The sequence below is a fragment of the Capronia epimyces genome (genome assembly GCF_000585565.1).
Source record: "Capronia epimyces CBS 606.96 chromosome Unknown aczIQ-supercont1.12, whole genome shotgun sequence".
NCBI lineage: Eukaryota > Fungi > Ascomycota > Eurotiomycetes > Chaetothyriales > Herpotrichiellaceae > Capronia > Capronia epimyces.
The window spans coordinates 134,287-158,841 of record NW_006912915.1 but is presented as its reverse complement, the minus strand read 5'-3'; the positions used below and the strand labels follow the sequence as shown (position 1 = coordinate 158,841).

The window sequence follows — 24,555 nt, the reverse complement described above, 5'->3', positions numbered from 1 at the left end:
CGCAGGTGGGCTGGTAGGCTAGTCCTCCGTACGTACATGGAGTATTGTAATGGCCCACAGAGGCTCAGCTCAACCTTGTTGTCTTCATCGCTTACAAGCTCCAACGGGTGTGACAAATTTGCACGATCCTAGGGGCATCAAAAACAAAGAGAGCCACGCGTGCGGAAGACCCTGCACCCAGTCATGTAATCTTTACTATGTCTGTCTGTCAAAGTCCGCCACGGCTTTCTGCGCATACCAAAAAATCCTTATCCAAGCAGATCGTCCAACCCGTTGCCCAGTGGTGTGCTGGGTTTCCCGGGAGTTGACGCAGTATTAGCAGCCGGAGCTGCCACACCAGGCGTGGATGTTGGGCCTGCTGGTGCCACTGCTCCCCAGATTCCTGCTTGGCTCTTTGCTTTGGCCATACTCGCCAAATCCGGACCCTTTGGAGGCCCGCCCGTGGTCTTGACACCTGCTTTACTACTCGCCGTGCTCCAGAGCGATCCGAACACATCGCCACCACTGCTCGACCCCTGTTTCGATGCTGGCTTGCCCAGGGAGGCAGCAGATGTAGAAGACGTGTATGAAGGAGCTGCTGGAGTCGCAGGGGCCTGAGAGTGAGTGGCCATGGGAACAGAAGTGAAGTAGTTGGGTCCCGTAGACTTGTAAGCGCCTGTCTGTTGAGGAGTGGTTGTTGCTGTCTGCGTAAGCGGCGGAGAGAAAGTCGACGGGCCTGGTGACATTATAGACGAAGACGCGGACGGAGCAGGGGATGCGGTGGCAAAGATGTTGTTGAAACCTGCTGTCTGGCCAGGAGCCACAGGCTTCGGAGCCGCAAATTGTGTAGCAGATGTGGTAGTGGAAGTGGTTGGTGGAGGAACAAAACCAGCCAAAGGATTTGGCACTGCCTGTGTTGTCGGAGGGGTGGCCGATTGAAAGTCGTCGAAGTCATCGTCGTCATTTGCAGCGCTACTCTGCAATGTCCCAAAGTCGCCGAGGCTGTTGGAGCTAGCAGCTGACGGTTTGCCGTTCGATGTCGTGGTCGTGGTCGATGGTTCGTTGCCAAAATCAAAGAGGTCCTGTTCCGGCTCTTTGGGCTTCGGCGATTCTCGTTTCGGTGCAGTCGTCCGGGTGGCAGTGCTCCTTGCAGGCCTTGCCGACTTTGTAGGCTCCGCGTCGTCAGCCTCGTCGTACTCCTCGAACTGGTCCGCATGACGTTGGGTGCCAGAATAGTCGCTCTCACGGCCGCCAAAACCACCGCCATCGCCATAGACTTCTCCTTGGTAGGCACCAAATCCACCAGTGTCGCTCCCAAACCCGCCGTACCGGCTGCTGCTCGAGAAGCCTCCGCCCAAACCAGGACCGCCTTCTACACCGCCGTATTTGTTCCTGTTGACTCGGGCTTTCTTTCTTTCTGTTCGGATGGCGTCGACATCACTTAACAGCTTGACCAGCTCGGCGGACCGGTTCCGCACATTAACACCTTGGTCTTTGCCATTTGGGTCGATATAGTAGAATTGCCGGAGCATTCGCAGGAGGGAGAGATGCGACCTGGCATCATCGATGACTCGCTCTGAACCGTGTTTGCAGAGATACTCTAAGAGTTGCAGTGCCTGCATCTGCGTGAGCGATATTGGATGATTGGCAAGGGACCATGTAGTTTACTTTGTATATCTGCCTCCATTCCTCCGCGGTCTTGTCTGTGAAACGCTTGTAGATCATCGGCATGATTTCGTTTAGTTGTTGACTGCCTAGGTTAGCGGGAAGAGCTCAACCGATGGGCAAGGCGAAGGCGAACTAGTTGTTGGTGCCCTGAGCGATCTCTTGCATCAGAGTAGCAGAGGCGCCCCAAGGATCTCCATTCGTGGCTTCGCGAACCTGCGATACGTGTGAGGATTTGTTGAGAGGAGAGGAGGGGGTCAGGGAATGGAGAGGACCTTCGCTTCCATCTCGGTCAGGTTCATGACAGCTTCACGACTAGTCAGCGGTAATTCCACAAACTTGAACCCGAGCAAAGCCATACCATTTTGGACCTTGCGTACACCGGCCTTGAGGTCGTAAAGCGTCAGGCTGCTGACCTGGCTCTTGAGGTTTTCGAAATCCATCCTCGCTGATGGACACAGTGGGCGGTGGGAGGTGGGAGGTGCGGCCCCAGGACCTGAAAGAGAGAGGGGAGATCTCAGCGAGTCCTGAGACTACCAACCAGGGTGACGGCCTTCTGATGGCGACAGTACTGTAGACGAATGTCTGAGATGGCTTGGAGACAAAATGAGCGCAGTTTGGGATGCAGTTCAACCGTCGTCCTACATATTACAGTACTTGGATTGTTTGGGTTGGCGGGAGCGCAGGGCCAAGGGCTTAAGGCCAGGCTCTCAGGCCAAATGCAGTTCCGTGAGTACCGTGGCTGCGACAGCGAATCACAGCCAGCCAGCCCCTCTTAGGTTTGAAGCCCCTGTTTCTCCTATTCCCTATTTCGTGGACTCTCTGGCTGTCATACACGTTGCCTTTCCACCTTTACTCGCAATGTCCACGGCAGACAGACAGACAGACAGCTGCCGTGCCTCGTGTGCCGCCTTTGCTCTGACGGGACCGGGACCGGGACCGCGGTCCCGCATGGGATCCTATCTTCTCAACCGCACGTCAAGAGCGGCCCTTTAAAAGGGTGTTTCTCTTGGTAAGCCGTCCATCTACCACAGTACGAAGACACGAAAAAGATGGTACACCTGATCCAGGTGCTCGAGCATGAGTGGACCATACTCTATCTAGAACAAGTTCAAGCCTGGAGGTTCTTCTATCTACCTAGGTATCCCCCTTCCAACCCTTGCACCCCTAGGCTACTACCATAGGGAGACATAGGTGCCAATCCGCCGCCATAGAGGCCGACGGTAGTACTCGTCTAGCCTCTTTATCTCGTCGGCACTGAGTACATGGCGCCCTCTGACTAGATCGGCCGTGGCAACATCTTGCCATTTCGTGCGCATGATGATCTTGTATGCTACTGTGAAGACGACAATCACGATAAGACCAATGGTGTATTGGAAAAAGTTGTTGGCCGTGAAGCCCGCACCACCCTGGAAAAAGAGAGAGCATCTCATTAGCATTCTATCGAATGAGTGAGACTCGGGGCAGGACAGCGTCAAACCCTTACCAGAGGCGAGATGGCTGCATACAGCAAGCAAACCAGCAGCATGAGGCACACAATCAACAAGTATGCCGGAGCCAGAGGCCAGGCGATCGATTGCCAGCTGTAGGTCTGGTCGAAGATCCTGTCGCCCTGTGCACGTAGAGCCTGGTGGAAGCGGTAATTGCTCACGGCGATGATGGCCCAGTTGCAGAAGAACGACGCACTGGTGATGGAGATGAACCAGTTCAACGCAGTCGTTCCACCTCCTGTGGTATCCCAGGGTCGTCAGCTTCCAAAGCCTGCTCTCACAGATGCAATCAACCCGGAAAAGGGAGGTCCAACTCACCACTAAGACTCATATAACTGAAGACAATGGCAACAAGAGCGGTGATTGCCAGGGCCCATCGGGGCCGACCCCGACTGTCACACTTGCCCAAGAAGGAGGGGATCAGACCCTGAAGAGCCATGGTGCGGATCATTCGGGAGGGGAGATAGATGGATTCCAAAGCAATTGCCACGACACCGATGATGATGCAGGCGTTGATCAGGTCGGGGAGGCCCTTGATGCCCGCCTCAGTGACCGCGATGACAAAGGGCGATGCGGCGGCGCCGGACCCGCCTAGAAGGTGAGGGTCGTCGCTGGGAACGAGCAAGCCGATGAAGATGACGCACACAATGTACATGAATCCCGTCCGGAAGGGCACCAGGGTCGCTGCGTGTGCCATGGAGTAACGCGGTGACTTGGCCTCGCCGCCCATGACGCCGATGAAGACTTGGTCTCCCACTGCCCAAATGGCCAACAAAGCGCAGTTTGCGAATCCCTGGAGACACCAGACACGTACAGTATTAGCCGGCTGTTTTCAGGGAGAGGGAGAGAGGGAGGGAGAGAGGGAGAGAGGGAGAGAGGGAGAGAGGGAGAGAGGGAGAGAGGGAGAGAGGGAGAGAGGGAGAGAGGGAGAGAGGGAGAGAGGGAGCTCAACTCACCCCGAATCCATTCTGGAAGGCCAACCCATTTGTCCAGTAGCTGCCGTCATGTACCGAACCAGTCGAGCCTGCACCGCCAATGAGGGCCAGGGAGAGTACGACGATGAGCAAGAAGAGGATGATCTTGACCATGGAGCCAAAGGATTGCAGCCACGCGAACGCCTTGTTGGGGAGGAAGAAGACGACGAGGCAGATGACCAGAAAGATGGTTACTGGCGGTGTCATTAACAATCAGCAAAGGTTGCTTCTACGAGTAGGTGAGCCAATATTGACCCAAAGGGAGACCTACTCCACGCAGCCTCTGGCACGGCTCCTTCGGCCCAGTAGTTGACCAAGATGACGAAGAATCCGGCTTCCGAGGCAAACACTGCCACCCAACCTGTTGAAATTGGTCAATATGGAGAGGGAGAGGGAGAGGGAGAGGGGGAGGGAGAGGGGGATAGAGACCGACGGAATATAACGAAAAGCTATGAAGTCATGAAACTCACCCAACCATTCAGCAAAGCCTGCTCCAAACGCCAGAGCAGGGTCAACCCATCGCCCAGCATAGTCGACATAGTTGCCGGAGGTGGGAAAGGCGATTGTCATTTCCCCCAAGGTCTGGAGATTGGCCCAGACACCGCTGCAGACCATCAAGTAGGCAAAAAACATGGTGCCGGGCCCGCCGCTCGCCAGAGCCTTGCCGGTGGCGATGAAGAGTCCACTGCCGACATTCGAGCCCAACGAGATGATCTAGACATGGCTTCGGCGTTAATGGGTGGGAACGGAGCTGGCACCAAGACCGACAGCGCACCGGTTGGTGACAAGAACCAAGAACCAAGAAAGAGAAAACATACATGGATTTGTCGTGGTGTAAAGCTCCGGTGAAGCTGGCCAAACCCGTGCTCGATCGATTCGGTTTCGCCTTCACTGTGGTCCAACGAGCTGGCCGTCGATTCCAAAGCACCCGTCTTCTCCTGGGCACCGGCGCCCTTTTCCTCTCCAGAGCCAATTGTCGTGTCGGGCATGGTTGTTGGCGCTGAAGTTGAAGTTGGGATTGGGAATGGGGGTAAGGGCTGGCAGCCACTACTGCAACCGTCTGATACAGACTGGACCAAGTCGATCTAGAAATTCAGTATGATTGATTGATTGATGATTCAACACCGACCAAGGAAGCAAGGATCCATGTCCAAGTCAAGTCCTTCTCGTTCATATAAGTACCTAATGATAGATATATCCCTGGTGCGAAGGGCAGGCAGGCGTTCCGCTGGACGCAGAGGTATCTTAGATACATATCTCCCATCATCGCCGCCACGAATAGAGACGGGTTCCCCGTATCTCTGCTGGATATCCGTACTCCGTAGACGAACGGATAGAGTCAACCATTGATACAATATTGGTAGATATGAGATATGATAAGGCTTTCCATCCCATCGGGATCCACATGCCACATCCATGAGCCAGCCGGACTTTCTGTCCGCATCCTGACTTGCCGCATAATTTATAAATGGAATAGACGAATAGACGCTCGCGGATTTATCGTGGATCCTTAGGTACTATCCATCGTTGTTGGCGAGGGCCAAGCCCAAGCCAGTTCCCAAACTAGAGGTCAGAGATCAGAGGTCAGAAGTCAGAGGTCAGGAGACTCATTGCTATACGGACACTCATTCCTCACGACTCATTGCTGGCACTGGCACTGGTGGTAGGACTGTAGGACGCCTAGGGGCATGAAACCAGCTCGACGGAAACATACCAAGATTTGCTTGTATATATAATGTATATATCTCTCTCTCTATCCATTTTAAGGCCTTGAGAGCATCCTCTCAGTACAGATACAGTAGTAAAGCTTCAGGGAGCCCCGTGAAAAGGCGCCTTGTATAAATACGATCATAGTAAGTGACAAAGGGTACAGGAGTGTCGTGATTCGTGAAAGGCCGTATCTCCAGACTCCAAGGTTCATTACCGGTGGCGACCGTTGGCGAGCGTCAGCAATAGGGGTATACTGTAAGTGGTTTCCACGGATTTATCAATCAATCGGATTCTCAACTGAGCACCAGTTTGTCCAGCGTCCTGCTCTCCTTGAGCACTTGAGACCAAGGCAGGTTTCGATCATTTGCCAGCTCTCGCGCATCCCAGACCTGCTGCACAGCTTGGCCTGCGACTTCGAACATGCGAATGCCCGTCTGGGCCGTTTCGGCGGTGAACCAGGCTGAGATGCGACGTCGGCTCTTCGGATCCATTGCTTCACACCCGGCAATGAATCCGGGCCAGCAGAGATTCGAGGACGGATCTAGGGACTGTCGCTTATATTCGGCATATCGGAGTAAATGCTCGATTGTCTTCTCGGCGAACTGCTGTAAGAACAGTGTGTCGACGTTCCGAACACATCGGTAGAAGTAGATCAGGAGGGCCGCGTGTAGGGCTTCCCTGAAATGGTATAACAAGGCTTCACACAGTGGCGGTCTCTGGCCATTCTGATTCTGATCAAGATTCAGATTCATACCTGACTCAGACTCGGACTCGGCATCAGGCCTCGAGATTGTCAAGTGGCAGTTCGAGCAGTGTGCAGTATTAGTCCTAGCAGTGTTTTGGCTGGGACCAGGCATAGGCATGTCAATGTCATTCTTCCAGCCACAGATGTCCGTCTCCAGCTGACTGACTTTGACCGAAAATGGATCGTGGTCGACGTGGCCTGATCTAGCTTGCTCTTGCTTGAGCCGTTGAACTTCTTGGGTCAGAACTGTGGCGCGCGATATGAGGAGGAACAAGGATTCGGGCACCGAGTAGATCTGCTCGAAGATGGATTTGTTGGCTCCACAAGAGTGGCATACTCGAGGTTGATCACCCGTCTGCCTCGTGGCGGTGGAATCGGAGTGTTCCTCTGCTTGGAGCAGCTCTGTCCACAGGCCGGCGTTCTGGCTCGCGAGCATTGAAGCACTTGCTCTTGCACTTGCGCTTTCGCCGTCACCCGACCCTCTGAGATGCCCGTTTAACATGGCCCCAGGGGCGCTGTGGCCGAAGATGCCGATGCTCGCCTGCAAGGTGCGAAGATATAGGAACGTGCTGTGCAGCATTCGCACACCCACAGATTTGCGGATCTTGTCGACGCCATATAAGGCAATCAAGCGCTCAATGTCGCGCAGATAGGCATATGCTTCGTCCATCTCTCCACTGACAACCTGTTTGGCACACGACACTCGGTTAGCTAAGGATATGTTGATAGCAACAAGAGCCCAGAGATGCTGGAAGTGGCCCAGGCGACAGACTTACACTTATCGTCACCATGCTCAACAAGGCGACCAGTACATCCTTATAGTCTTCCTCTTTCTTGCCGGACGAAATATTGCGTAGGCATGACTTGAGTCGACTCTTGGCCCGCACTCGGTAGCGGTCACCCAGAACTCTCCATAGGGGACCAGCCACCGCGTTCGTCCTCGGTCGTAGGATATCAAGATGGAAGGCACTTGCGCCCAAGACGGCGAAAGTCAAAGCCAATCTCGCATTGCCTCCGTCCCCCCTGACCATCACCTCCCCCAGTGTCTCATGGACTTTGGGAATGTGGAGGGTCTCCCAGGGAGACTTTGCTCGAATCCGGACAGGAACAAAGTATGGCACCAATGTATGCTGATAGCGATCTAGTAGGAGTCGTATGGAGTCGAAGTCGAGATCAGAGACGTCGGGGCTGTAGGTGATGGGCATTGGCATGGGCGGGCTGGGAGAAAACATGTCTGCACTCGTCAACATCGCCGACAAGATAGGGTCTTTCCCCTGGAATGATGCATGGGAAGGCAGCTGCCAGTTGTTGTCGTCGTGATCCATCTCGATCATAGGCCCTTCATGATAAGAAAGCTCCCACGCCTGCTGGTCATCCATTGGTACAGGATCTAGATCATTCAGGGCGGCCTCCATGGAGAAGGCGCCCAACATTTGACCAGTCGAAGGAGTGTCCCAGGACCGGTCAGCAATGGACTTGACATTCTGGACTGTGACTGTGAGGCAGTCTGCTGCTGCAGTTTGATGTCGAAACACGCCAAAGGACCCCAGGTTGAAGGTCTTGTCCCCCTCGAGGTCTCTACTGTGTGTCTCGAGATCGGCCAGCAACTCCTCCACCGAAGTATGCAAGGTGGAAGACAAGATCTGAGCAATGTACCGAGCACGCTCATGTTCTTGGAGATCACCAATCAGCACCTCAATAAGGAATGACTGCGCGTAAGCCAGCAACGAAGCTATTCGACCTACCTGTTAGAAGAGGTGGACCTCTGGCGCCAGCTTCATAGTCCTGATGCTCGTGCACAGCTGTTGGACTGCCTAGGGAAGGCCCGATGACTCTCGTGGGCAGCCAGGTGATGTCTGCAGAGACCGTTGGTGTCGTGCATTGCCGGTCCAGCCTCGAGCAGGTGGAACACCGCGGATGGAGGCGGTCGCACTTGACCTTCCGCGAACGACATGTCAAACAGGCCTTTGTGCGGGACATGACCGCTTAGAGGGCCCCTGGGCCCTTGTGGAGGAGGAGTCGGGGTCGGTCAATCAAGGGGACTTCATAGCAGAAGACTCTCTGGACTTGGGCATTTTGACCATAGATGTCGACCGGAAAGATACAGTGGCACAGGAGAAACTCAAGGCCGAGATAGCGATTAGCAGGCACTTATGGAATCAGGCACAAAGGTCAGATAGACGGATAACGCTCACCAATAGTGTAGTGTGGCTTCTGGCCCTGATCCATGAGGCCTCGAGATAAGGCAAATGGACGCCGAAATCCGCGAGGGCGACGATACGACAGCCAGGATCTAAGTCCTAGTCCAGCATTGACATGAGAATAGATACTCTGGGCCGGGGCACATCAGCCTCACGTCTTCAGTCTCGTAGATCAGGGTGATTTGAGCCCATCTTTGAGCCCATCTTATCTTTTCTCCGCCGCGACCATGGCCATCAAAGTCCCAACCGTGCAGCGGATTGAGCGATCCGATGTCGACGGCATCATCAATGCCATTGCCAAAGATGGCTGCTGTATCGTGAAGAACTTCACCGATGCCGCCACGGTGGCCCAGGTCGAGGCCGAAACACGTCCCTACCTCGACGCTGACGTTCCCTGGAAGGTGAGCCTCTCTTCTCGTCTAAAGTTACTGTGTACTCGGCTCGAGGAGGATCTTCTGGCCGACTCACCTTCCTGTAGGGCGATTTGTTTCCTCCCGAAACCCGGCGATGTGCCAACCTAGCTGGGCGGAGTGAAACCGTGCGGGAGAAATGGCTGGTTGACCCCTTGATTCGGGCCTGTAACGCCAGATTCGTGGACAAGACAACTTCCAACTTCTACGGCGAGACCAAACATACATACACCAGCGAGGCTGTCTGTACCATTGCAGTCACGCTCGAAATCGGCCCGGGTGGGAAGGCCCAACGCCTGCACCGCGACGACAAGAACTATCACGTCGACCATCCCGACCAGACCAAGACAGGCTACCAGTTCGGCACCGATGTGGAAATGGCCTTCATGATCCCTGGGGTCAAAACGACGGTCGAGAATGGGGCAACGCTGGCCATTCCAGGAAGCCATCTTTGGGGTTCCGACCGGGAGCCAAAGGTGGAGGAGGCCATCTATGCCGAAATGGACGTCGGCGACTGCTGGATCATGCTCGGCGGGCTGTACCATGCCGGCGGAGCGAATAGAACGCGAGATCAGAGACGAAACGTCCACGGCCTGTTCTTCGCCAGAGGTTTTTTGCGGCAAGAGGAGAACATTTACCTGGCCAACTCGGCTGAGGACGTCCTGTCTTGGAGCCCGGCGGCTCAGAAGGCCCTGGGTTATACTCTGTCGAGTCCGAACATAGGGTTCGTCGGATTCGTGCCACCTCTGCAATATCTGAGAGGTGTGCCGGCGGAAGCCTTGGGTGACTTTGACCCATCTCAAGAGAAGCAGACGTAGATTAGAAATATTAAGAAACGACCTGGACAAGTGGCAGTACTACCCACACCACCACTGGCAAGCAAGGCTGAACCAACAAGGCTGAGCCAAAGTCACTGGGCGTTTCCGAACCAGGAAGAGATCAGAATGGGTCTTCAGCCTAGGCAGTAAGGTGCCCGTCATACAATAGAGGTCCGTCCAACTGTTAAAGGAAGAAGTATCTGTTAGCTGGCTAGGAGGAAGGTGGCTACGTGTCCCTGGTACAGAAACTCCTAGCAAAACTTGACCAGGATGACACCAGGTGAATTCCGAGAGAGCTGGCCGCTATCAACGATCGTGTTGCTTCTGAGGTCAATAACATATAATGTCCTTCCATGGCTGATGTGGGACGAGGCCTGTCTCTTTCCCGTGCTGCCCACAAGATCGCATGCCTGTCCAGCATCGGCATTTATCCAACGTAAAAAGTGTCTACTTTCAAATCGTTTTCAAGCATTCGACAACCCAGTCGCCGGTAACCCGCAAGTTGGCAATGGCCCATTTCACTTCCCAAGAAAAACTCTCCATCATCGGTGGAAATACCGGATCTCAATCGACCGGAAGGTGACATATGTGACAAAGGCAAAGCAAAAGGCCAGCTCAAATCCAATATCACCACCATATCCAATGCCAATCAGCTTGCCGATGGGGCCGATAAACCATACTTGCGCCATCCCCATGACAGCTCCCAACACCCCGAAACAGAAGGCCCCCAAGGCCGCAATTGATGGGGGGAGATATTTGGGTTGGTCGTAGTGTGCGGGCGTGTAGCCGCCGAAGCCGTGCCTGAAGATGAAGTGCTCCGGCAGGGCGATCGCCTCGTAGATGGCGAGCCAGTAGCCAATCACCAGCATGAAGTCCTCGAGCACATCCTCGAAGTGGCTATACCCCGGAATGGCGATGGCGCAGTATATGATGGTCCCGACAAGTGTCCACAAGAAACGCGGGACCTTCTGGGCGTAATGGGTGAGGATTTGGAGCGAGAAAGTCAGGCTGTAGATGTTGGGGCAGTTGTTGCCGACAATCGAAAGGGCGAGGATGACAAGGCAGAATTTGCCGAACCCGCCCAACGGGGGCACGAGGACTTGGTGGAGCAGGCCGCCGACAGCGTCGCTATGATATGCTGCAGCGTAGGCCGGGTCATTGACGATGGCAGTGGCGATGGCCAGTCCGAGCATCTCCGTAAACCAAAGGGGGAAGATCAGCCCGACGAAGACGTACAAGAAGACCTTGCGGCGGCTGGTGTTGACGGGCTGGTAGCAGGTGTAATCACTGGCGTACGAAGACCACCCAGTTGCAAAGCCAAAGACGGAGGCGGCAAAGGAGAGAATCGAGCCGGTCTCGCCCTCGCCGGAACCCATTGGCAAGTTCTCAAAGGAGCCATGGTGCGCAAACTCGCCCAGCACAATCAAAAAGATGATGAAGCACGGCACCCAGCTGATCATCTCGTACATGTGCACCACCTTGTAGCCGAACAGAGTGATGAGGAAAGTACACGCCGCGATAATTATAATGCCTGCATACCCAGGGACATTGGGGTTGACTGCGTGCAGCAGCTGGGCGCCCACAATGACGTTCACCGAAGACCAGCCCAGACAGGCGAGACAATTGAAGATGGCGATGACTTTGACCCCCCAGTATCCAAACCAAAATCGGCTGAGAATCATTTGTCGCATACCAAATCTCGGGCCGAAAGTCGAAAAGAAGCACACTGGCATGATGCCAAGGAGGTTGATGAAGATGATCACGAGGCAAGAGTCGACAAAGCCCAAGGAGAAGACTGGCACGGCCAGGACACCAATGGCAAAGGACGAGACGACCATGTTTGCTGCCAGCCACTGTTTCAAGAGAGTTAGCTACGGGAATTGTCGTTGCTTGAGGGAAAGAAGGGCATCATACCATCGTGCCGACTTTCAAGGTGCTCTTGTCTGTCCGCTCATCTTCAGGGACACGTTCTATTCCTCTTTGTTCCACACCAAACCGCCCTGCCAGCCGTTGCAGTTTGGAGTAAAGGGAGTCACCGGTCACGAAGGACTCTCCAGGGACAGCACCTGTTTGATCTGGGATGATGCTGGAGCGGTGCTTTTCGTCTGTGCGGTTGTATTGATACTCGACGTCATACGCCACCTTCTCGGAGGAAGCCATCTTTGCGAGCCTTTGCTCTGAAGGTACCGCGAGCTGCGTAGGATGCAGGGCTGGAGAAACCTTGTAGCTAAAGTGAAGGATGATTCCAGAATACTTCCCACTTCCCAGATGCGACAGGAGATCGCAAATGATATAACATTTTGGCATCGGAGGACGCCATGATGGAAGGCCGCTTGTTGACGATGGGCCTCGATCTACCCGAACTATGGCTGGTGTTGAAGCGCGCCAGGGAGCGCGCCAGTGGCGTGGAGAGATAAGAAACCCAGCAATGAAAAGCTGGTGTCTGAACGGGCTGGCTCAAGGTGGCCGGCTGCAAATGCCAATCGCGGCGAATCCCCGACTGTCTCCACAGAGTATGTATTTTTCGAGCATCATCAGCGATGTCAGCGACCAGTGCTCTCTTCCACAGGTGCGTTTGCTTGTCGACGCTGACTGGTCGGAGTTCGCCTGGCTGACAGGGGGGTCTGCACGACCCTGAGGGGGGCTCGGGGTCCTCCAGTCCTCTGTACGAATACGGAGTCTAGTACCAGGGAGGAGGAGGCCATCGGCAGCCTTCAAATGTCCCTTGAACCCACATGGTCCAAAACAAGCGACCGGGACAAGCTGCAGGATGAGCTTGAGGAAAGCTTGAGGGTTCCCTAGGGCCTCTAGATGGTAGATAGAGTCAAAGGGACCTGCCGCAGGACCCCCAAAGGAGGGTCTGATCGCTGCTCGAACAAGGGGGGCCCCGTTAGCCCATGCCCCAGGCGGCCTCAGGGTGGTAGCATGTCCGTTGTAACGTAGATAAGCAGCCTCCTCTTGTCCAATTCCATCCCGTCATTTGTGTTGGTCACGGCTGGTGACGGCCTGGCTTCCCCTGCTACTCGTAGGCCCTGGCCGATATCGTCGTCTCAGGCTGCCGTTGATTCGACAGGGACTCTCGTCTAGGACAGCGTCGATCTATCAGGTCCGGATCTTCGTACATCAGCGAAGGATGGCGTCAGATCTGACCTCAGCTGGGCCTCCTTTATCTCGTTCCGAAGGGCAGAAGCATCAAGATCTGGTCAAACGGGGACTGCCAACTGGGTGCTCGGAGCATCAAGTGCTGGAGAATGCGGAGTTCGCCCGATGCCGTCACTTCAACGCCACTAGACCTAAGAAGTCGTACATTGTACGGGGTACAGAGTACATCAAGGAATGTCAGAACAAATAAATCTACCCAAGTGTAGCCGGCCCAAAGAACCTGAATACGAATTCCCTGCGCGGACCTTGCAGCCCGAGCACTCAGCTGGACTGCCATTCCACTTCCATGGCCCCGAGGAGATCGTGCGCGAGGCCGGAAGGAGCGGTTACAGACGAGTTTGGGAAACCTGCGAAAGGTGCTAGAGTTGATCACAGTCAAGCCCGTGATCTGCTGCCTGGGGAATGTCGACGCTGGACAATAGTAATGTCTAAATGCTCGTGGGCTTCACAGGACCATGGCCATGTTTGGATCCAAGTTTTCGCCTGTAAGAGAACAACAACAGACATTCCGTCTAAATTCATACCCTGCGCCGCCGAGTCCAGACAAGATAATAAAAGCCAGGAAATCCAGAGAGCACCTTTGCATAGCGTCTATATGCCTCCTCCCAGCGACTCCGCGCCTGACAGGTCGTTAGAATGCACGTTGGTAAAGTTGTAAGGAAATTCCACGATGCCATCCAGCATCCAATTCAGCGGATCGAAGACATCGTAACTGGCTTGATCGTAGTCCAGGCTGAAATCGTCCACCATTCCCGTTGCCATCCCTGCCATCCCTGGAACAATGGCAGAGCTCGATAGCATGGGATCACCCACTGTACCATCCGGGTCAACGTCCGAAGCAGGAACAACAATCTGGTTGTCGGTTTGCTGAAGCTTGGTGCTGCTGTCCCTTACTGTGCGACGTTGAGAAGTCAGTAATGTACGGATACTTTGGTAGAAATGGATCTTGCTTACAGTCAGAAGGTTTTCCGCCTTTGAAGTGGAAGTTCCGGCGCCAGCGCCACACAGAGTCAAAGACCAGCGACATGGACATTCGGCACTTGACCTTGAGCTGAAGGCTGTCATCGATGTCGCCCTCACCGATATTGATGCGATTCGGCTCCACCCGTACTTTTCCGCTTTTCCAGACCTGCGCCAGGACTTCTGCCAGTCTCTCGGCAAGGTCATTTTCAGCTACACTCATACTCCTCAACGCCCACACTGTCCTAGAAAGCAGTCCAGATGCACCATTGATGTCAAGTTCATGCTCGCTGAGGAAATTATGCATTAGCTTCAGCAGGGAGAAGCCTGCCGCCAACATCATGTGAAAGATGTAATTGGTCGCGTGTGATAAAGAAAGACCATGCTGGTAGGATGACGGAAGATTCACGCTCAGACTGGACTCTAAGCTCAGACACGTCTCCAGGAACTCGGTCGTGGCGTGGTATAACTTCAGCATGTCTGCCCGGTATGATGGAAGCGATGGAGGGGAGAAAAAGGCACTAATCCTCATGTGCAGCGCAGCCGCTTTCAGGTAGATTTTCGTGATCGGAGAGTTGTCTTTGCGCAGCTTATCTTCGAGCTCTCCCAGGTCATGCGTCAAGAAGGACACAAACGTGGGCCGCTCCAGGTCCGTTGCCAGTCCAACTGGATCATGTGGATTCATGTACAACGTCCTAGAAACCTTGTCGACGAACTTTTCAATGAGCAGGCGGTTGAGGATTGGTGCTGGCAATTCGTAGTTCGGGTTGGTCTCGATCGGTTTGGGACCTAGAGTCCAGTCGTAAATTGTAAGCGGAGGCTGGCCATATGCCGTGCATATTCTCTGAGCAACGATATTACAGACGCTCCACACCACGACTCTGTCCTGCAGCTCGACCTCCCGGAGTTCGACTCGGAGTTTGCTGAAGTCCTGCGTGTGGGTAGGCCGGTGGAGGCCAAGTTGCAGAGCTATCTGCATCATGATTCCGCATATCGTAAATGTCGGGTCTGTAGACGTACTGCTCGTCGGTAGAGGCCACGCACACAGCAACACCAGCGCTTTAACAACATGGTAGTTTTGTGGAACCTCAGCAATCGTCGACCATAGCAGCCGAGTCAGTGGCCCTGTAAGAGCATTGAAGAGCCCGGGGTCGGCCGTATAGTGTCGAGATCCTACAGTTACGATGGTCCAGAACAGCAATGGGGATCTCGAGAAATATTCCTCCGGGGTTCGGTCGGGGTTGAGGAAGGGTAGGAAGGGATGATGCAAGGTGAAGAAGCGTTGGAAGATCTCCTGCACTCGGTCCAGAGTCAAGGTCACCTCCTCCAGACGCTTGGATATTGGCCGCCCTGGACTCTTCTCGAAGGCAGCGCCTCGCAGGTCTAAAAGTCCTGCTGCAGCTGCGTCCTGGGTGAAGGAGCCAGTCCCCGGTTGTGAAAAGTTTATGTTGTTGTTCTGTAGCGCAGCATTGGCCAGAGCCCCCGAGCGTTGTCGCGCCACCTGTTTACGAAGCTCAATGATCTCGCGCTCCATCTCTGCATTCCGCGATCTCTTGCCAACGCGTTTGAAGTTATCTTCGATCTTACAATCGAGCGAGAGTCGCTTGCAGCGACTGCAGGTCTGAAAGGGCTCTTGGACGACATCGCAGCGCAGCTAGAACCACTGTTAGCAAAGGTGGACATGAGTCTTGAGACTGAAAGCAGATGCTCGTAGCACACTGCGCGACCGGGCTGTCGCTCGAGACGTTCGGGAACTGAAGGTGAAGACGGAGGAGCATTTAGGGCTACAGAATAAGTCGGGGAGGATGAGAAAGATGAGGAAGGGTCCTCCGCGACGACGACGAAGCATCTGCAAGCTGTTCATCGCTCACCTTCTGCTGTCGGCATTCATTGCAAGCCCTCTTCACGGGCCTGCGCCGTGAATCGCGATGCCCATCGCCGTTCTGATCGGGTGACTCAGTACTGGCAGGCGAGCTCTCGAGGCCAGCAAAGGACGCATTTCTCTTGTGGCCCTGGATCGGACTGGTGAGAGCAGAACCAGGACCATCCGCGTCATTGACCGCCGATGTAGAAGCCAGCGTGAAGTCGTCGTGCAAGCCAGGGCTGTAGTCTGGCGCTCCCCAGCCTGCCATCAGGCCGATATCGCAGTCTCCGACTGCTGTCGAGGGGGAGTGGTAGAGAGCTGATGACTTGGCATGATCTGATAAGATAAAACTTCGCTGATGGCCAGCCGCAGCTGAGGAGAAGAACGAAATATCCGAGGTCATTCTTCTGATCTCTCAGCCAGACAATGCTGGGGGTTGATCTGTCGGAGAGCTGATATGGCGCCCACGGAGTCGAGAGCCAAGTTGAAAGGTCCCTTACAGAAGCCAAAAATCTCTTCCAATGCCATGGAATCAAGACGCGCTACAAACTCTATCCACTTCGCTAGACAACAACCTCACAACCAGCGAGGTGAGGCATATGACTCACCATCTACACAGCAGTGCCATATGCTGATCGTCGATACAGTGATCGTCTTTGATTCCAGCATCACTCCTGAACCGTTTCTAGACTCGGTTGGATTGGAAAATCTAAGAAAGCGACAACAGATGGAGCAAAAGGCATCAGGCTCAGCCCGATAAAACGAGATTCGACACCGCTGTCCACTGTCTCGTTACATGGCCATCACCTTCTGGATGCGGTCTAATCGTACATTTCGTCAAATCATCCAAATCATCCAGATCATCCAAATCAATCATTAGTCGTAAGGACATCAGATCATGAACGGCCTTCCTGCTCGTTCCCCTCGCGACTGAGTGAATAAACAAAACGCTGCAAAACGCGCAAATCTCCCAACGAAAACGAATCTCAGCCACCAGGGCAGGGTGAATGTGGAAAATCATGCTGTTACCTCTTTCGGCGCCATTCGCTTCAGGACGTTCTCGACAGACTCGTGTTGCTTGCTGGAAAGCGGGAGTCCCCCCGTGAAATGACATTGGGCCCGATGCTTCGCCTCAACTCCGCCCTCCTCTTTTCTCGTTTTTCCTCCTCCCGTCGTTCTTTGGCTCGTAACAGACGGTCCTGGATTTCTTTCATTCCGATCAAATGGAACCGGAATCCAAACCCATGCGACTTATGAAGCCGGCGGGTGGCCCGTAGCTTCGCGAGGCTGCTATGGCTTGATTTGTTGACGATGCCTCGCTTCTGCTGTCGACGTTCAGATATCCTCCTGACCAGTGCAAAAGGGCCCGTGAACACAGTGCGATCCTGGGACAGACCGAGAGAATTGTTTACAATGCCTCGGCCGACAGGTCGGTCCTGTTCCAATTCGGCCTGAGCAAAGTCAATGTCGTCCCAGAAGGCACGAGGACGCCAAAATGGATGCAGTTTGCCATCAAGCTCTTGATCGGCTTTCCGATTGTGAGCATTCTTGAGGCTTAAATTACGAGACAAAGAGCCAACGAACGACTCCGAGCGCCGATGGGTCTTTACCCGACGCCTCGAAGATCCGAGTCGGTTGATGGTCTGCGGCCCATCGAGCGCAAGTTCTTTGTCATGCTCATCGCCCGGGGTAGGTGGGATTACCTTGAACTGTGGTGGCTTAGGAGGGCGTCGTGGGTTTCGCAGAGGCGACTCCACCTCTTTTGCATGCATATTTTGTCTTTGTACCTCTCGCACAGCTTTTGACTCCTGCACAGAAAATGGCTCTATCAACTGGAGAGAATGATTGTTGTGAGGGAAGAAGTTTATGGCCTTTGCTTCATTAATCTCAGGTGATGCCGATTGGAACGACGGTAGCGAAAAGGGTGTTTCCAAAAGTGAGGGTCGGAGAGCAGCCCACTCTCCGGTGCCTGGGATGGCCAGGCCTAGCGCCTTTCCATCGTGGTCAGGGGTGCCCAAAAGGGGACCTGGCAAGGAAGCCCGTCGGTCTGCTGTCGCTCCAAACGATCCACGGGCCAATGTAGTTCTCTTCGCTGCATTTGAAACGTGAGACGGGTCATCCAGATCCCAATCGCGCAAATTTTGCACCAGACGTTCAGATTCCATTCTATCCAATGTTTTGCGCAGATCCTTCTCGGCTTGCTGTCGTTGCACACGCAGGTTATCAGACGTGATTGAATTCGCTCGGGAGGTAGTTTTTGACGTGGGTGCGGAGAGGGATGAACTCCGAGCGGGGATTGAAGGCTCCAGGCCCAGTCCCCTTCCACGCTCGAGAGACTCAGAGAATGCCCTCTTGTGTTGCCAAGAAGATGGAGGGTTGTCAGAAGTTCTGCGCGAGTGAGATTGTCCGGATCCGGTCTCAAGCGACTGCCTGTGACTGCTATTGTGAGATGATGGCAAGGACGACCTTCTTTCAGGGATAACTGCTACCCGTATAACCTCGGTCTTGGGGAGAGCTGCGCTGGAGGCTAGACTATACGACCTCGAAACCGCAGACCCAAAACTCCACCGATCTTGATTGCTCAGCCTCGCCTTCTTGTGTACGAGGCGCCGCGGAGAGTCCGGGTTCGAAATCATGGAAGTTCGGTGTGAAGCGGGTAGCGGTGAACTAACAGCCCGTAATGATTCATGCTTGTTCACATGACGGAGTGTTGTTGTCCTCCTCGGAAGTCGATTCTGCTCGATAACAAATGCTCCGATGGTAGATGTAGCCGAAACTGCGGAGAGTCGCCGATTTTCCTCCCGGGTAATCTCAGGGTTCTCTGGCGCGTCACCCTCAATTGAGACGGAATTATTCCAGCCAATAATGTTGGCAAATTTTTCAGTCGACGCAGAAAGGTCTTGCCGCTGTGCCTCGAGAAGTCTGTATCGAAGACTTTGGTCTCGCCTTAGGCTGTGTGAAGCTGCGTTTGCCCCAGGTCGAGCTGTGATTTCGCTTTTGACTGGGATCTCGCCCGGACTTGCATCATGGTGTGGCGGAGCTGTCTCCTGTTGGGCCTCACCAGTCGGTGTAGATGCATGACTTAAGGGCTGAGGACTTGCGTGAAATCTGGCAGTGTCATTTCCGTTCACCATCAGAGCTGCTTTGGAGTCGTCTGTTTCTGCGGACTGTTGATGGTCAAACTGGTCTGGCAACAGGCTAACTGACGCAGCCTTGTCATCATAAGCATTGATCAACGGCGATCGGGGTAAGCCACTCCGCCTCAACCGATGCTCGGTCAGACCAGAGTTGGAGCCTGGTGTGGGTGGATGCTGAGATCTACTTTCGGGGTTTCGTGAATATGTGTCGGAATCATGGTCGGACTCTATGTCTTCACGGGCCGTTCTGAAGGACTCGGCCCCAGTCGAAGTGATCGATGGTTGCGTGCCCAAAAAAGGACGCACCAAAGGCGTGTTCCTTTCTCGAGGAGGAGTATTATCAGGCGTAGGCGGGCTGTTTTGATTTATGGGAGTAACCAAGGTTGATCTGAACAGAGCCGTATCCGAGATACTCTCGTTGACAGCATGCGGAATATCCCCATTGCTCGCTCCGGGCGGCGTAGGAGGCAGCTGTGGAGATGTAGGAAGGACCGTGGATACGGTGCCAGCCGAGTGTTTTTGGAACTCTGGGTCTGGAGGACTTTGGGCTGAAATACAATAGAGAGATCGTAGATTGGGCGAGGCACCTTTCGAATCCTTTCGATAGGGCAGAGCTTTCGAGATCGAGGCGGGCGACTCTGCACCGGGAAATTTGGGCGGTCCCACGATCGTATATTCAATGGTCCTCCCCATCGCAGAAAACAATGATCATGTATGAATGAGCTCAGTAATCCTTTCTCTTCATTGCGACCGAAACCACTGCGGCGAACCGAGGATAAGGTTTTCGCCGGGAGATCGAGGTGGTTCAGAGTGGTCGTGAAGGAGATAGCCGGCAGTAAAAGAAGCGCGTCGAGGCTTGAGGCTACAGAGCGTGGAAAATATATCGGGTACGTGACGCGAAGTGTAACAGAGCCGAGGGGCGTGGTGCGCAGACCTCAGAGTGGTCCGGTCGAGATGGGCTGGAGATGCCAAAGGTCGACGCAGCGGTACAGGTATTGGCGACAACTCGCAGCACAGAGATAGACGGACTGTCGAAGCATAGACTCGTCCTTTCCTCTAATCTCTCCAGGCGAGAAACGGGGTACGTAGATGGTTGAGATGATGTTCGAAAGTGAGTGGCTGGTGTCGACAAGCGCCGGTAATGATCTCAGTTCGTTTGATGCAGTTTTCCGGCTCAAGGCCGGTTACGGGCAAAACGCAGGGGTATGACAGCAAGGTTGCAACTATGCTCGGGATTAGACATGAAATGATATATCAGAGATGCCAGGTGTGATGGAACTTGACTGCGGGTGCTGGGGGAGTCAGAAGGAAGAGAGCTGCATACGGAGTACATCAAGGATGTAGGGCGAGTCAGCCAACTGCACTGCGGTGGCTGCGCAGTGCGAAGCTGTAGGAAGGAGTTTCAGTCTGACGGGCGGGAGCACGCCTTGTATGGGTACGGCCTAGTATGAAAGACCGGACAGTTTGAGTCGTCTGACCGGCATACAGTATTTCTCCCTAATCAGTTGGCGCATGCTTTCCACCTTGGCTTGAGAGCGTCACAATTCCCCTAGCTAGTTTGATATCATCCATTGGAATCCAGTCTGCATCTCGCTCAGCCGGTCACAGCCAGATTGTGCACTATCGAGTCCTACCTCCTGAGGGCGACTCCGGTTCCCAGTCTCCTCCGCAATTGAGTTGACAAGGCTGTGACAGGTAATTTCTCCATCCGGCATCCGCCATCCGGCCCTTCCCACCACCACCAACCCGCCTTTTCTACACGCGGCGGACAGTGCACGCGACGAACGATAGCCCCACGCGACGGGAGATCAGCTCCCCCCCTCCTCTCTCTCTCTCTCTCTCTCTCTCTCTCTCTCTCGTAAGAACAAGTTCCTCTCAAATATCTCTGGGCAACCCTCAACTCTCCCATCAGGTGACAAGGGAGTGCTAAGGGGCCGTCTTTGCAACTGGGATGTTGCTTCGACAACTTCCAATCACAATTCTTCTGGTTTCCACATTCCATGTCCTGTCCCCTTTTAGTCGCAGCCTGAGGGGACTGCGCAGGGCCCAAAAACAACAAGAGAATGAACGGACCAGCTGAAGGTGAGATCTGTCAGACATCAAGCCATCCACCTGCCAGTGAAAGCGCGAGCCATATTCCCCTCCCCGCCGCCTGCTTCTTCCCCTTTACATTTCTTACAAAATCTACCAAGTTGCCCGTGGTTCGTTCTGCGTTCTGCGTTCTGCATCGCAAACCATGGCGACAAAATCACCCATTCTCGGATTACTTCTCCTTTTCGCAGTCCCACGCGTTCTCACATCTCCCATTTCACAAATCAGGACACCGGATGTCGGTGTGCTGTCGTTCGCAGAACTCGCCCAACAGACCTTTCGCCAGATCCTCGAGCTGGGCTTTCTCCGGGGAGTTCTCGCCTCCCTGATGGTCCTGGGTTGTCTTGTATGCCTACTCATCTGCATTTTATCCGGGCTGGCAACATACCTTCGCCGAAACGAGACGCAGTTATGGGACAAGCCGGATGGTATCCAACAGCACAGCGCACAGGAGAAGATGCAGATCTACTCAAGGGATGAAGGATCCAGCCAGTTTCCTGAACAGACACGCCATCTTCGTCGACCCAAATCTCGAAGTCGCATAATTCAATACCTCTTCAGACACCACTTCTCTCCAGTAGCCAAAATTAACATACGTACGTCGTCTTCTCTCCGAAAGGCTACCAGTCTACCACTACCGCCGTCCTCCTCGTCCCGAAGTCCTGGGACCACGTCCTCACCCCCATCTCCATCAACGCCTCTGCGTTCGGCACTTTCGAAATCGCCACCTCCACCTCGCCGCTTTTCAAAAGCACAGTTCTTCCTATTCAGAACAGCGAGGTCGAGCCTAAGCCCGAGTCCGAAGTCAGTGCGATGGGCAGATCAGCTCCAGGTTGCTGTCATGGCAGATATAGAGATGAACATCCAGTCTCTGGACCCCGAATTCGAGACGGACATTGGGTTGAGAAGAGCTGCAAACGATGACATCGACTACGACTTCAATATCATGTCTACCATTGCGGCAGTTGAGAGCTGAATACTCGTGCTTCTAACCCTGCTATGCTGTATTTTCCAACTTTGTCTCACCAACCCGGTTTTTGATACCACTTTTCCTGAGCATGTTTTACCTAGTGTGACTAGATTGGTCTTGTTATTTTTTCTCGGCAATGGCGCATATGCCAGCATCAGATGGTGGGGAGGGATTATTTCAATGCGGCTTATTACCTATGAATTAGGGTCTGTTATGAACCATGACCGTTACTTGCAACGCAGAAGACGAGAAATGCGACCTTGGTCTGAATGTTTGATTACATTAACTCTATTTCATTATTTTGCAGTGCTATGTGCACTCGTAAACTAATACTGCCGTAGATGGCTATAGTAGGCATCTTAGATCAACCGTCCAATCCATACAATGCCCATCGGCGCCATGCCATGCCATATGAATAATACCCAAGCATGCTATGCATTCAAAATGAACCGACCCATATTGTCTGACAGTATCCCTGAAATGCTTCAAATTCGAATGTAGACTTCGTAAAGGAGCGTAGATGGAGTGTAAATCATCTCCTCTCACATACTTGCGCCGGCTGATCAGAATCTCCTGACTTTGGCCCAAGACGTGGGGGTATAGCTGCCAGTTCCGGTAGAGGTAGCGGTGCTAGTTGTGGTGGTTGGACCCGTGCTCTGGGATGTTGAGCTGGTGTCCCAAGTCCAAGTACTGGCTGGCGAGGTGCTCGCGCCGCTAGTGGTGCTGGTCTTAGTCCAAGAACCTGTAGAGGTTGAGGTGATGGTGCTGTTAGAACCCTTGCTGGTAGATGTCAGCACCGAGGTCGTGGTTGTGGGTTTTGAAGTCCAGGCAGAGGTGGTGGAATTGTGTCCCTTGGTGGTAGATGGAGAAGCTGTGGTGGTCACAACGCTGCTGGTTGTAAGCGTGACAGGAGTAGGAGTAGGTTGTGTTGGGATGGCGATTGTCACAACGTAGCCCCAGACATCAGTGTAGGTGATGGTCTGGCATTTATGGCACTGGTCTGGTGGGTAGTAAGTTCCCGAGCCACCCTGGGCAGGTTTGGTGACGGTGACGGTGACAGTCTTGGTACCAACAGCAGGGCAGCCCGAAGGAATAACGGTAACAGGGGCAGGAGCCGGTGTGGTGGTTGGTTTCGCTGGAACAGGTGCTGGGGACCAGTGTGTGGTTACTGGATAGCACGAGGTAGTAGTCCAGATATCAGTTGTCAGCCACGTAGAATAGTACGTTGTGTGTCCCTGAGTCGCAACTGGAGTCGAGCAGGGAACAAAGTTTGTTTTGGTGATCCACTCAGTCGTGGTATAGGTGGTCCAGGTCTCTGTGGGGGCTGGGGTTGTGGTTGTAGAGACCAACGTAGTGGTGGTGGAATTGGCGTGCGGCTTTGTGTGCGGTGAGGTGCTGCAAGGGGTGGATGAGGTTGGAGAAGTACTGGAGGTGGTGGTCACCCCAGACGTTGTTGTGGAACACGGCTTAGTCGACAAAGAGCTAGAGAAAGCGGAGCTTAATGAGGTGCTGGTCCAGGCCGTAGTCGTATTGGCACTAGACGATGTTGTTTGTGATGAGGGCGACCATGAGGAGGTTGTAGTTGAGATAGAGGTCGTGGTAGTGGTACATGGGGTAGTGCTGTTCCGGAGATAGCCCTCGGGATATGGATATGCCCACGAGGAACCGGCGAGGGCAGCAAGGAACAGTGGCACTGAAGCGTGCATGTGTTTTTGATGGGGCGATGAACGAGTGCTGATATTCAAATCAAAAAGGAGGATCTGTGAGATGAATGTCCAGGCCAAGCGAGTGTGTTCAAAGTGATAGCGAGTGTCTTTTGTGATTGTTTGGTATTGTGCTGAAGTATAGGAAAACAATGTGCCATAACAGTAGGAAACGAGAGTTACTTATACCTGGGAGTGGCGTGCCTGCGTGAGATGTGAGTATCCCAGAATGGTATACTACGTCAAAGGTAGCATCGAGTGCGTGGCGCCGTGGAGAGAGCGTCGGTCAGTCTGTTGCCTGTGGCGAATGGGGGGTAGTAAGACAGAAGGCTGTGCCTTGCATGGTGCCTTGCATGATGGTAAGGTAGCGTGAGGCACCGAAGATACGAGGTGGTAGAAAGACAAGGAGCGGCGGTGGAGGAAAATGGCGCAGGGAGCAGCAGGTTGAGCTGAGCGACTGCGCCTTAGCCGTCGAGGCCGGCTGCGACTCGCTGCTTTTGCGAGGCCTAAGGAGCCACTCGTACCATTGGTCGCCACGGTTTATTAATAGTAGTGCTGGTTACACCTAGGCGACACCCAAAGACTCCCGTCTCTTCCACACCTCATACCACGTTCGATGACCACTTCTCGCCTTCGGTACGGAGTACGGATACTACCTGGTAGTATGAGATGTATT

At 53.9% G+C, this 24,555-nt stretch overlaps 9 protein-coding genes across 9 annotated transcripts; 2 read left to right on the top strand and 7 right to left on the bottom strand.

Annotated features, from left to right (window-relative positions):
* Positions 1–248: 248 nt before the first annotated feature.
* A1O3_10526 (uncharacterized protein) lies at positions 249–2,087 on the bottom strand (the record flags this gene model as incomplete). Its single annotated transcript, XM_007740616.1, has 4 exons — positions 249–1,595; positions 1,648–1,729; positions 1,781–1,860; positions 1,920–2,087. 4 exons carry the CDS (start codon positions 2,085–2,087, stop codon positions 249–251), a joined length of 1,677 nt encoding a protein of 558 aa, XP_007738806.1.
* Positions 2,088–2,819: 732 nt separating this feature from the next.
* Positions 2,820–5,097, bottom strand: A1O3_10525 (uncharacterized protein; the record flags this gene model as incomplete). Its single annotated transcript, XM_007740615.1, has 7 exons — positions 2,820–3,053; positions 3,131–3,372; positions 3,453–3,927; positions 4,091–4,302; positions 4,380–4,469; positions 4,579–4,822; positions 4,927–5,097. 7 exons carry the CDS (start codon positions 5,095–5,097, stop codon positions 2,820–2,822), a joined length of 1,668 nt encoding a protein of 555 aa, XP_007738805.1.
* Positions 5,098–6,111: 1,014 nt separating this feature from the next.
* Positions 6,112–7,978, bottom strand: A1O3_10524 (uncharacterized protein; the record flags this gene model as incomplete). The annotated part of the gene is made up of 2 exons (XM_007740614.1): positions 6,112–7,248; positions 7,340–7,978. The coding sequence occupies 2 exons, from the start codon at positions 7,976–7,978 to the stop codon at positions 6,112–6,114; spliced, it is 1,776 nt and encodes a 591-aa protein (XP_007738804.1).
* A 1,013-nt stretch (positions 7,979–8,991) lies between these two features.
* Positions 8,992–9,992, top strand: A1O3_10523 (uncharacterized protein; the record flags this gene model as incomplete). The annotated part of the gene is made up of 2 exons (XM_007740613.1): positions 8,992–9,165; positions 9,243–9,992. The coding sequence occupies 2 exons, from the start codon at positions 8,992–8,994 to the stop codon at positions 9,990–9,992; spliced, it is 924 nt and encodes a 307-aa protein (XP_007738803.1).
* Positions 9,993–10,534: 542 nt separating this feature from the next.
* Positions 10,535–12,152, bottom strand: A1O3_10522 (uncharacterized protein; the record flags this gene model as incomplete). Its single annotated transcript, XM_007740612.1, has 2 exons — positions 10,535–11,845; positions 11,907–12,152. The coding sequence occupies 2 exons, from the start codon at positions 12,150–12,152 to the stop codon at positions 10,535–10,537; spliced, it is 1,557 nt and encodes a 518-aa protein (XP_007738802.1).
* Positions 12,153–13,745: 1,593 nt separating this feature from the next.
* A1O3_10521 (uncharacterized protein) lies at positions 13,746–16,246 on the bottom strand (the record flags this gene model as incomplete). The annotated part of the gene is made up of 3 exons (XM_007740611.1): positions 13,746–14,047; positions 14,109–15,768; positions 15,986–16,246. The coding sequence occupies 3 exons, from the start codon at positions 16,244–16,246 to the stop codon at positions 13,746–13,748; spliced, it is 2,223 nt and encodes a 740-aa protein (XP_007738801.1).
* Positions 16,247–17,027: 781 nt separating this feature from the next.
* On the bottom strand, positions 17,028–19,808 carry A1O3_10520 (uncharacterized protein; the record flags this gene model as incomplete). Its single annotated transcript, XM_007740610.1, has 1 exon — positions 17,028–19,808. One exon carries the CDS (start codon positions 19,806–19,808, stop codon positions 17,028–17,030), a length of 2,781 nt encoding a protein of 926 aa, XP_007738800.1.
* A 1,504-nt stretch (positions 19,809–21,312) lies between these two features.
* A1O3_10519 (uncharacterized protein) lies at positions 21,313–22,110 on the top strand (the record flags this gene model as incomplete). Its single annotated transcript, XM_007740609.1, has 1 exon — positions 21,313–22,110. A coding segment is annotated over one exon (798 nt), but the record flags the coding sequence as incomplete, so codon positions are not given.
* An 821-nt stretch (positions 22,111–22,931) lies between these two features.
* Positions 22,932–23,882, bottom strand: A1O3_10518 (uncharacterized protein; the record flags this gene model as incomplete). Its single annotated transcript, XM_007740608.1, has 1 exon — positions 22,932–23,882. A coding segment is annotated over one exon (951 nt), but the record flags the coding sequence as incomplete, so codon positions are not given.
* Between the last annotated feature and the right edge of the window lie 673 nt (positions 23,883–24,555).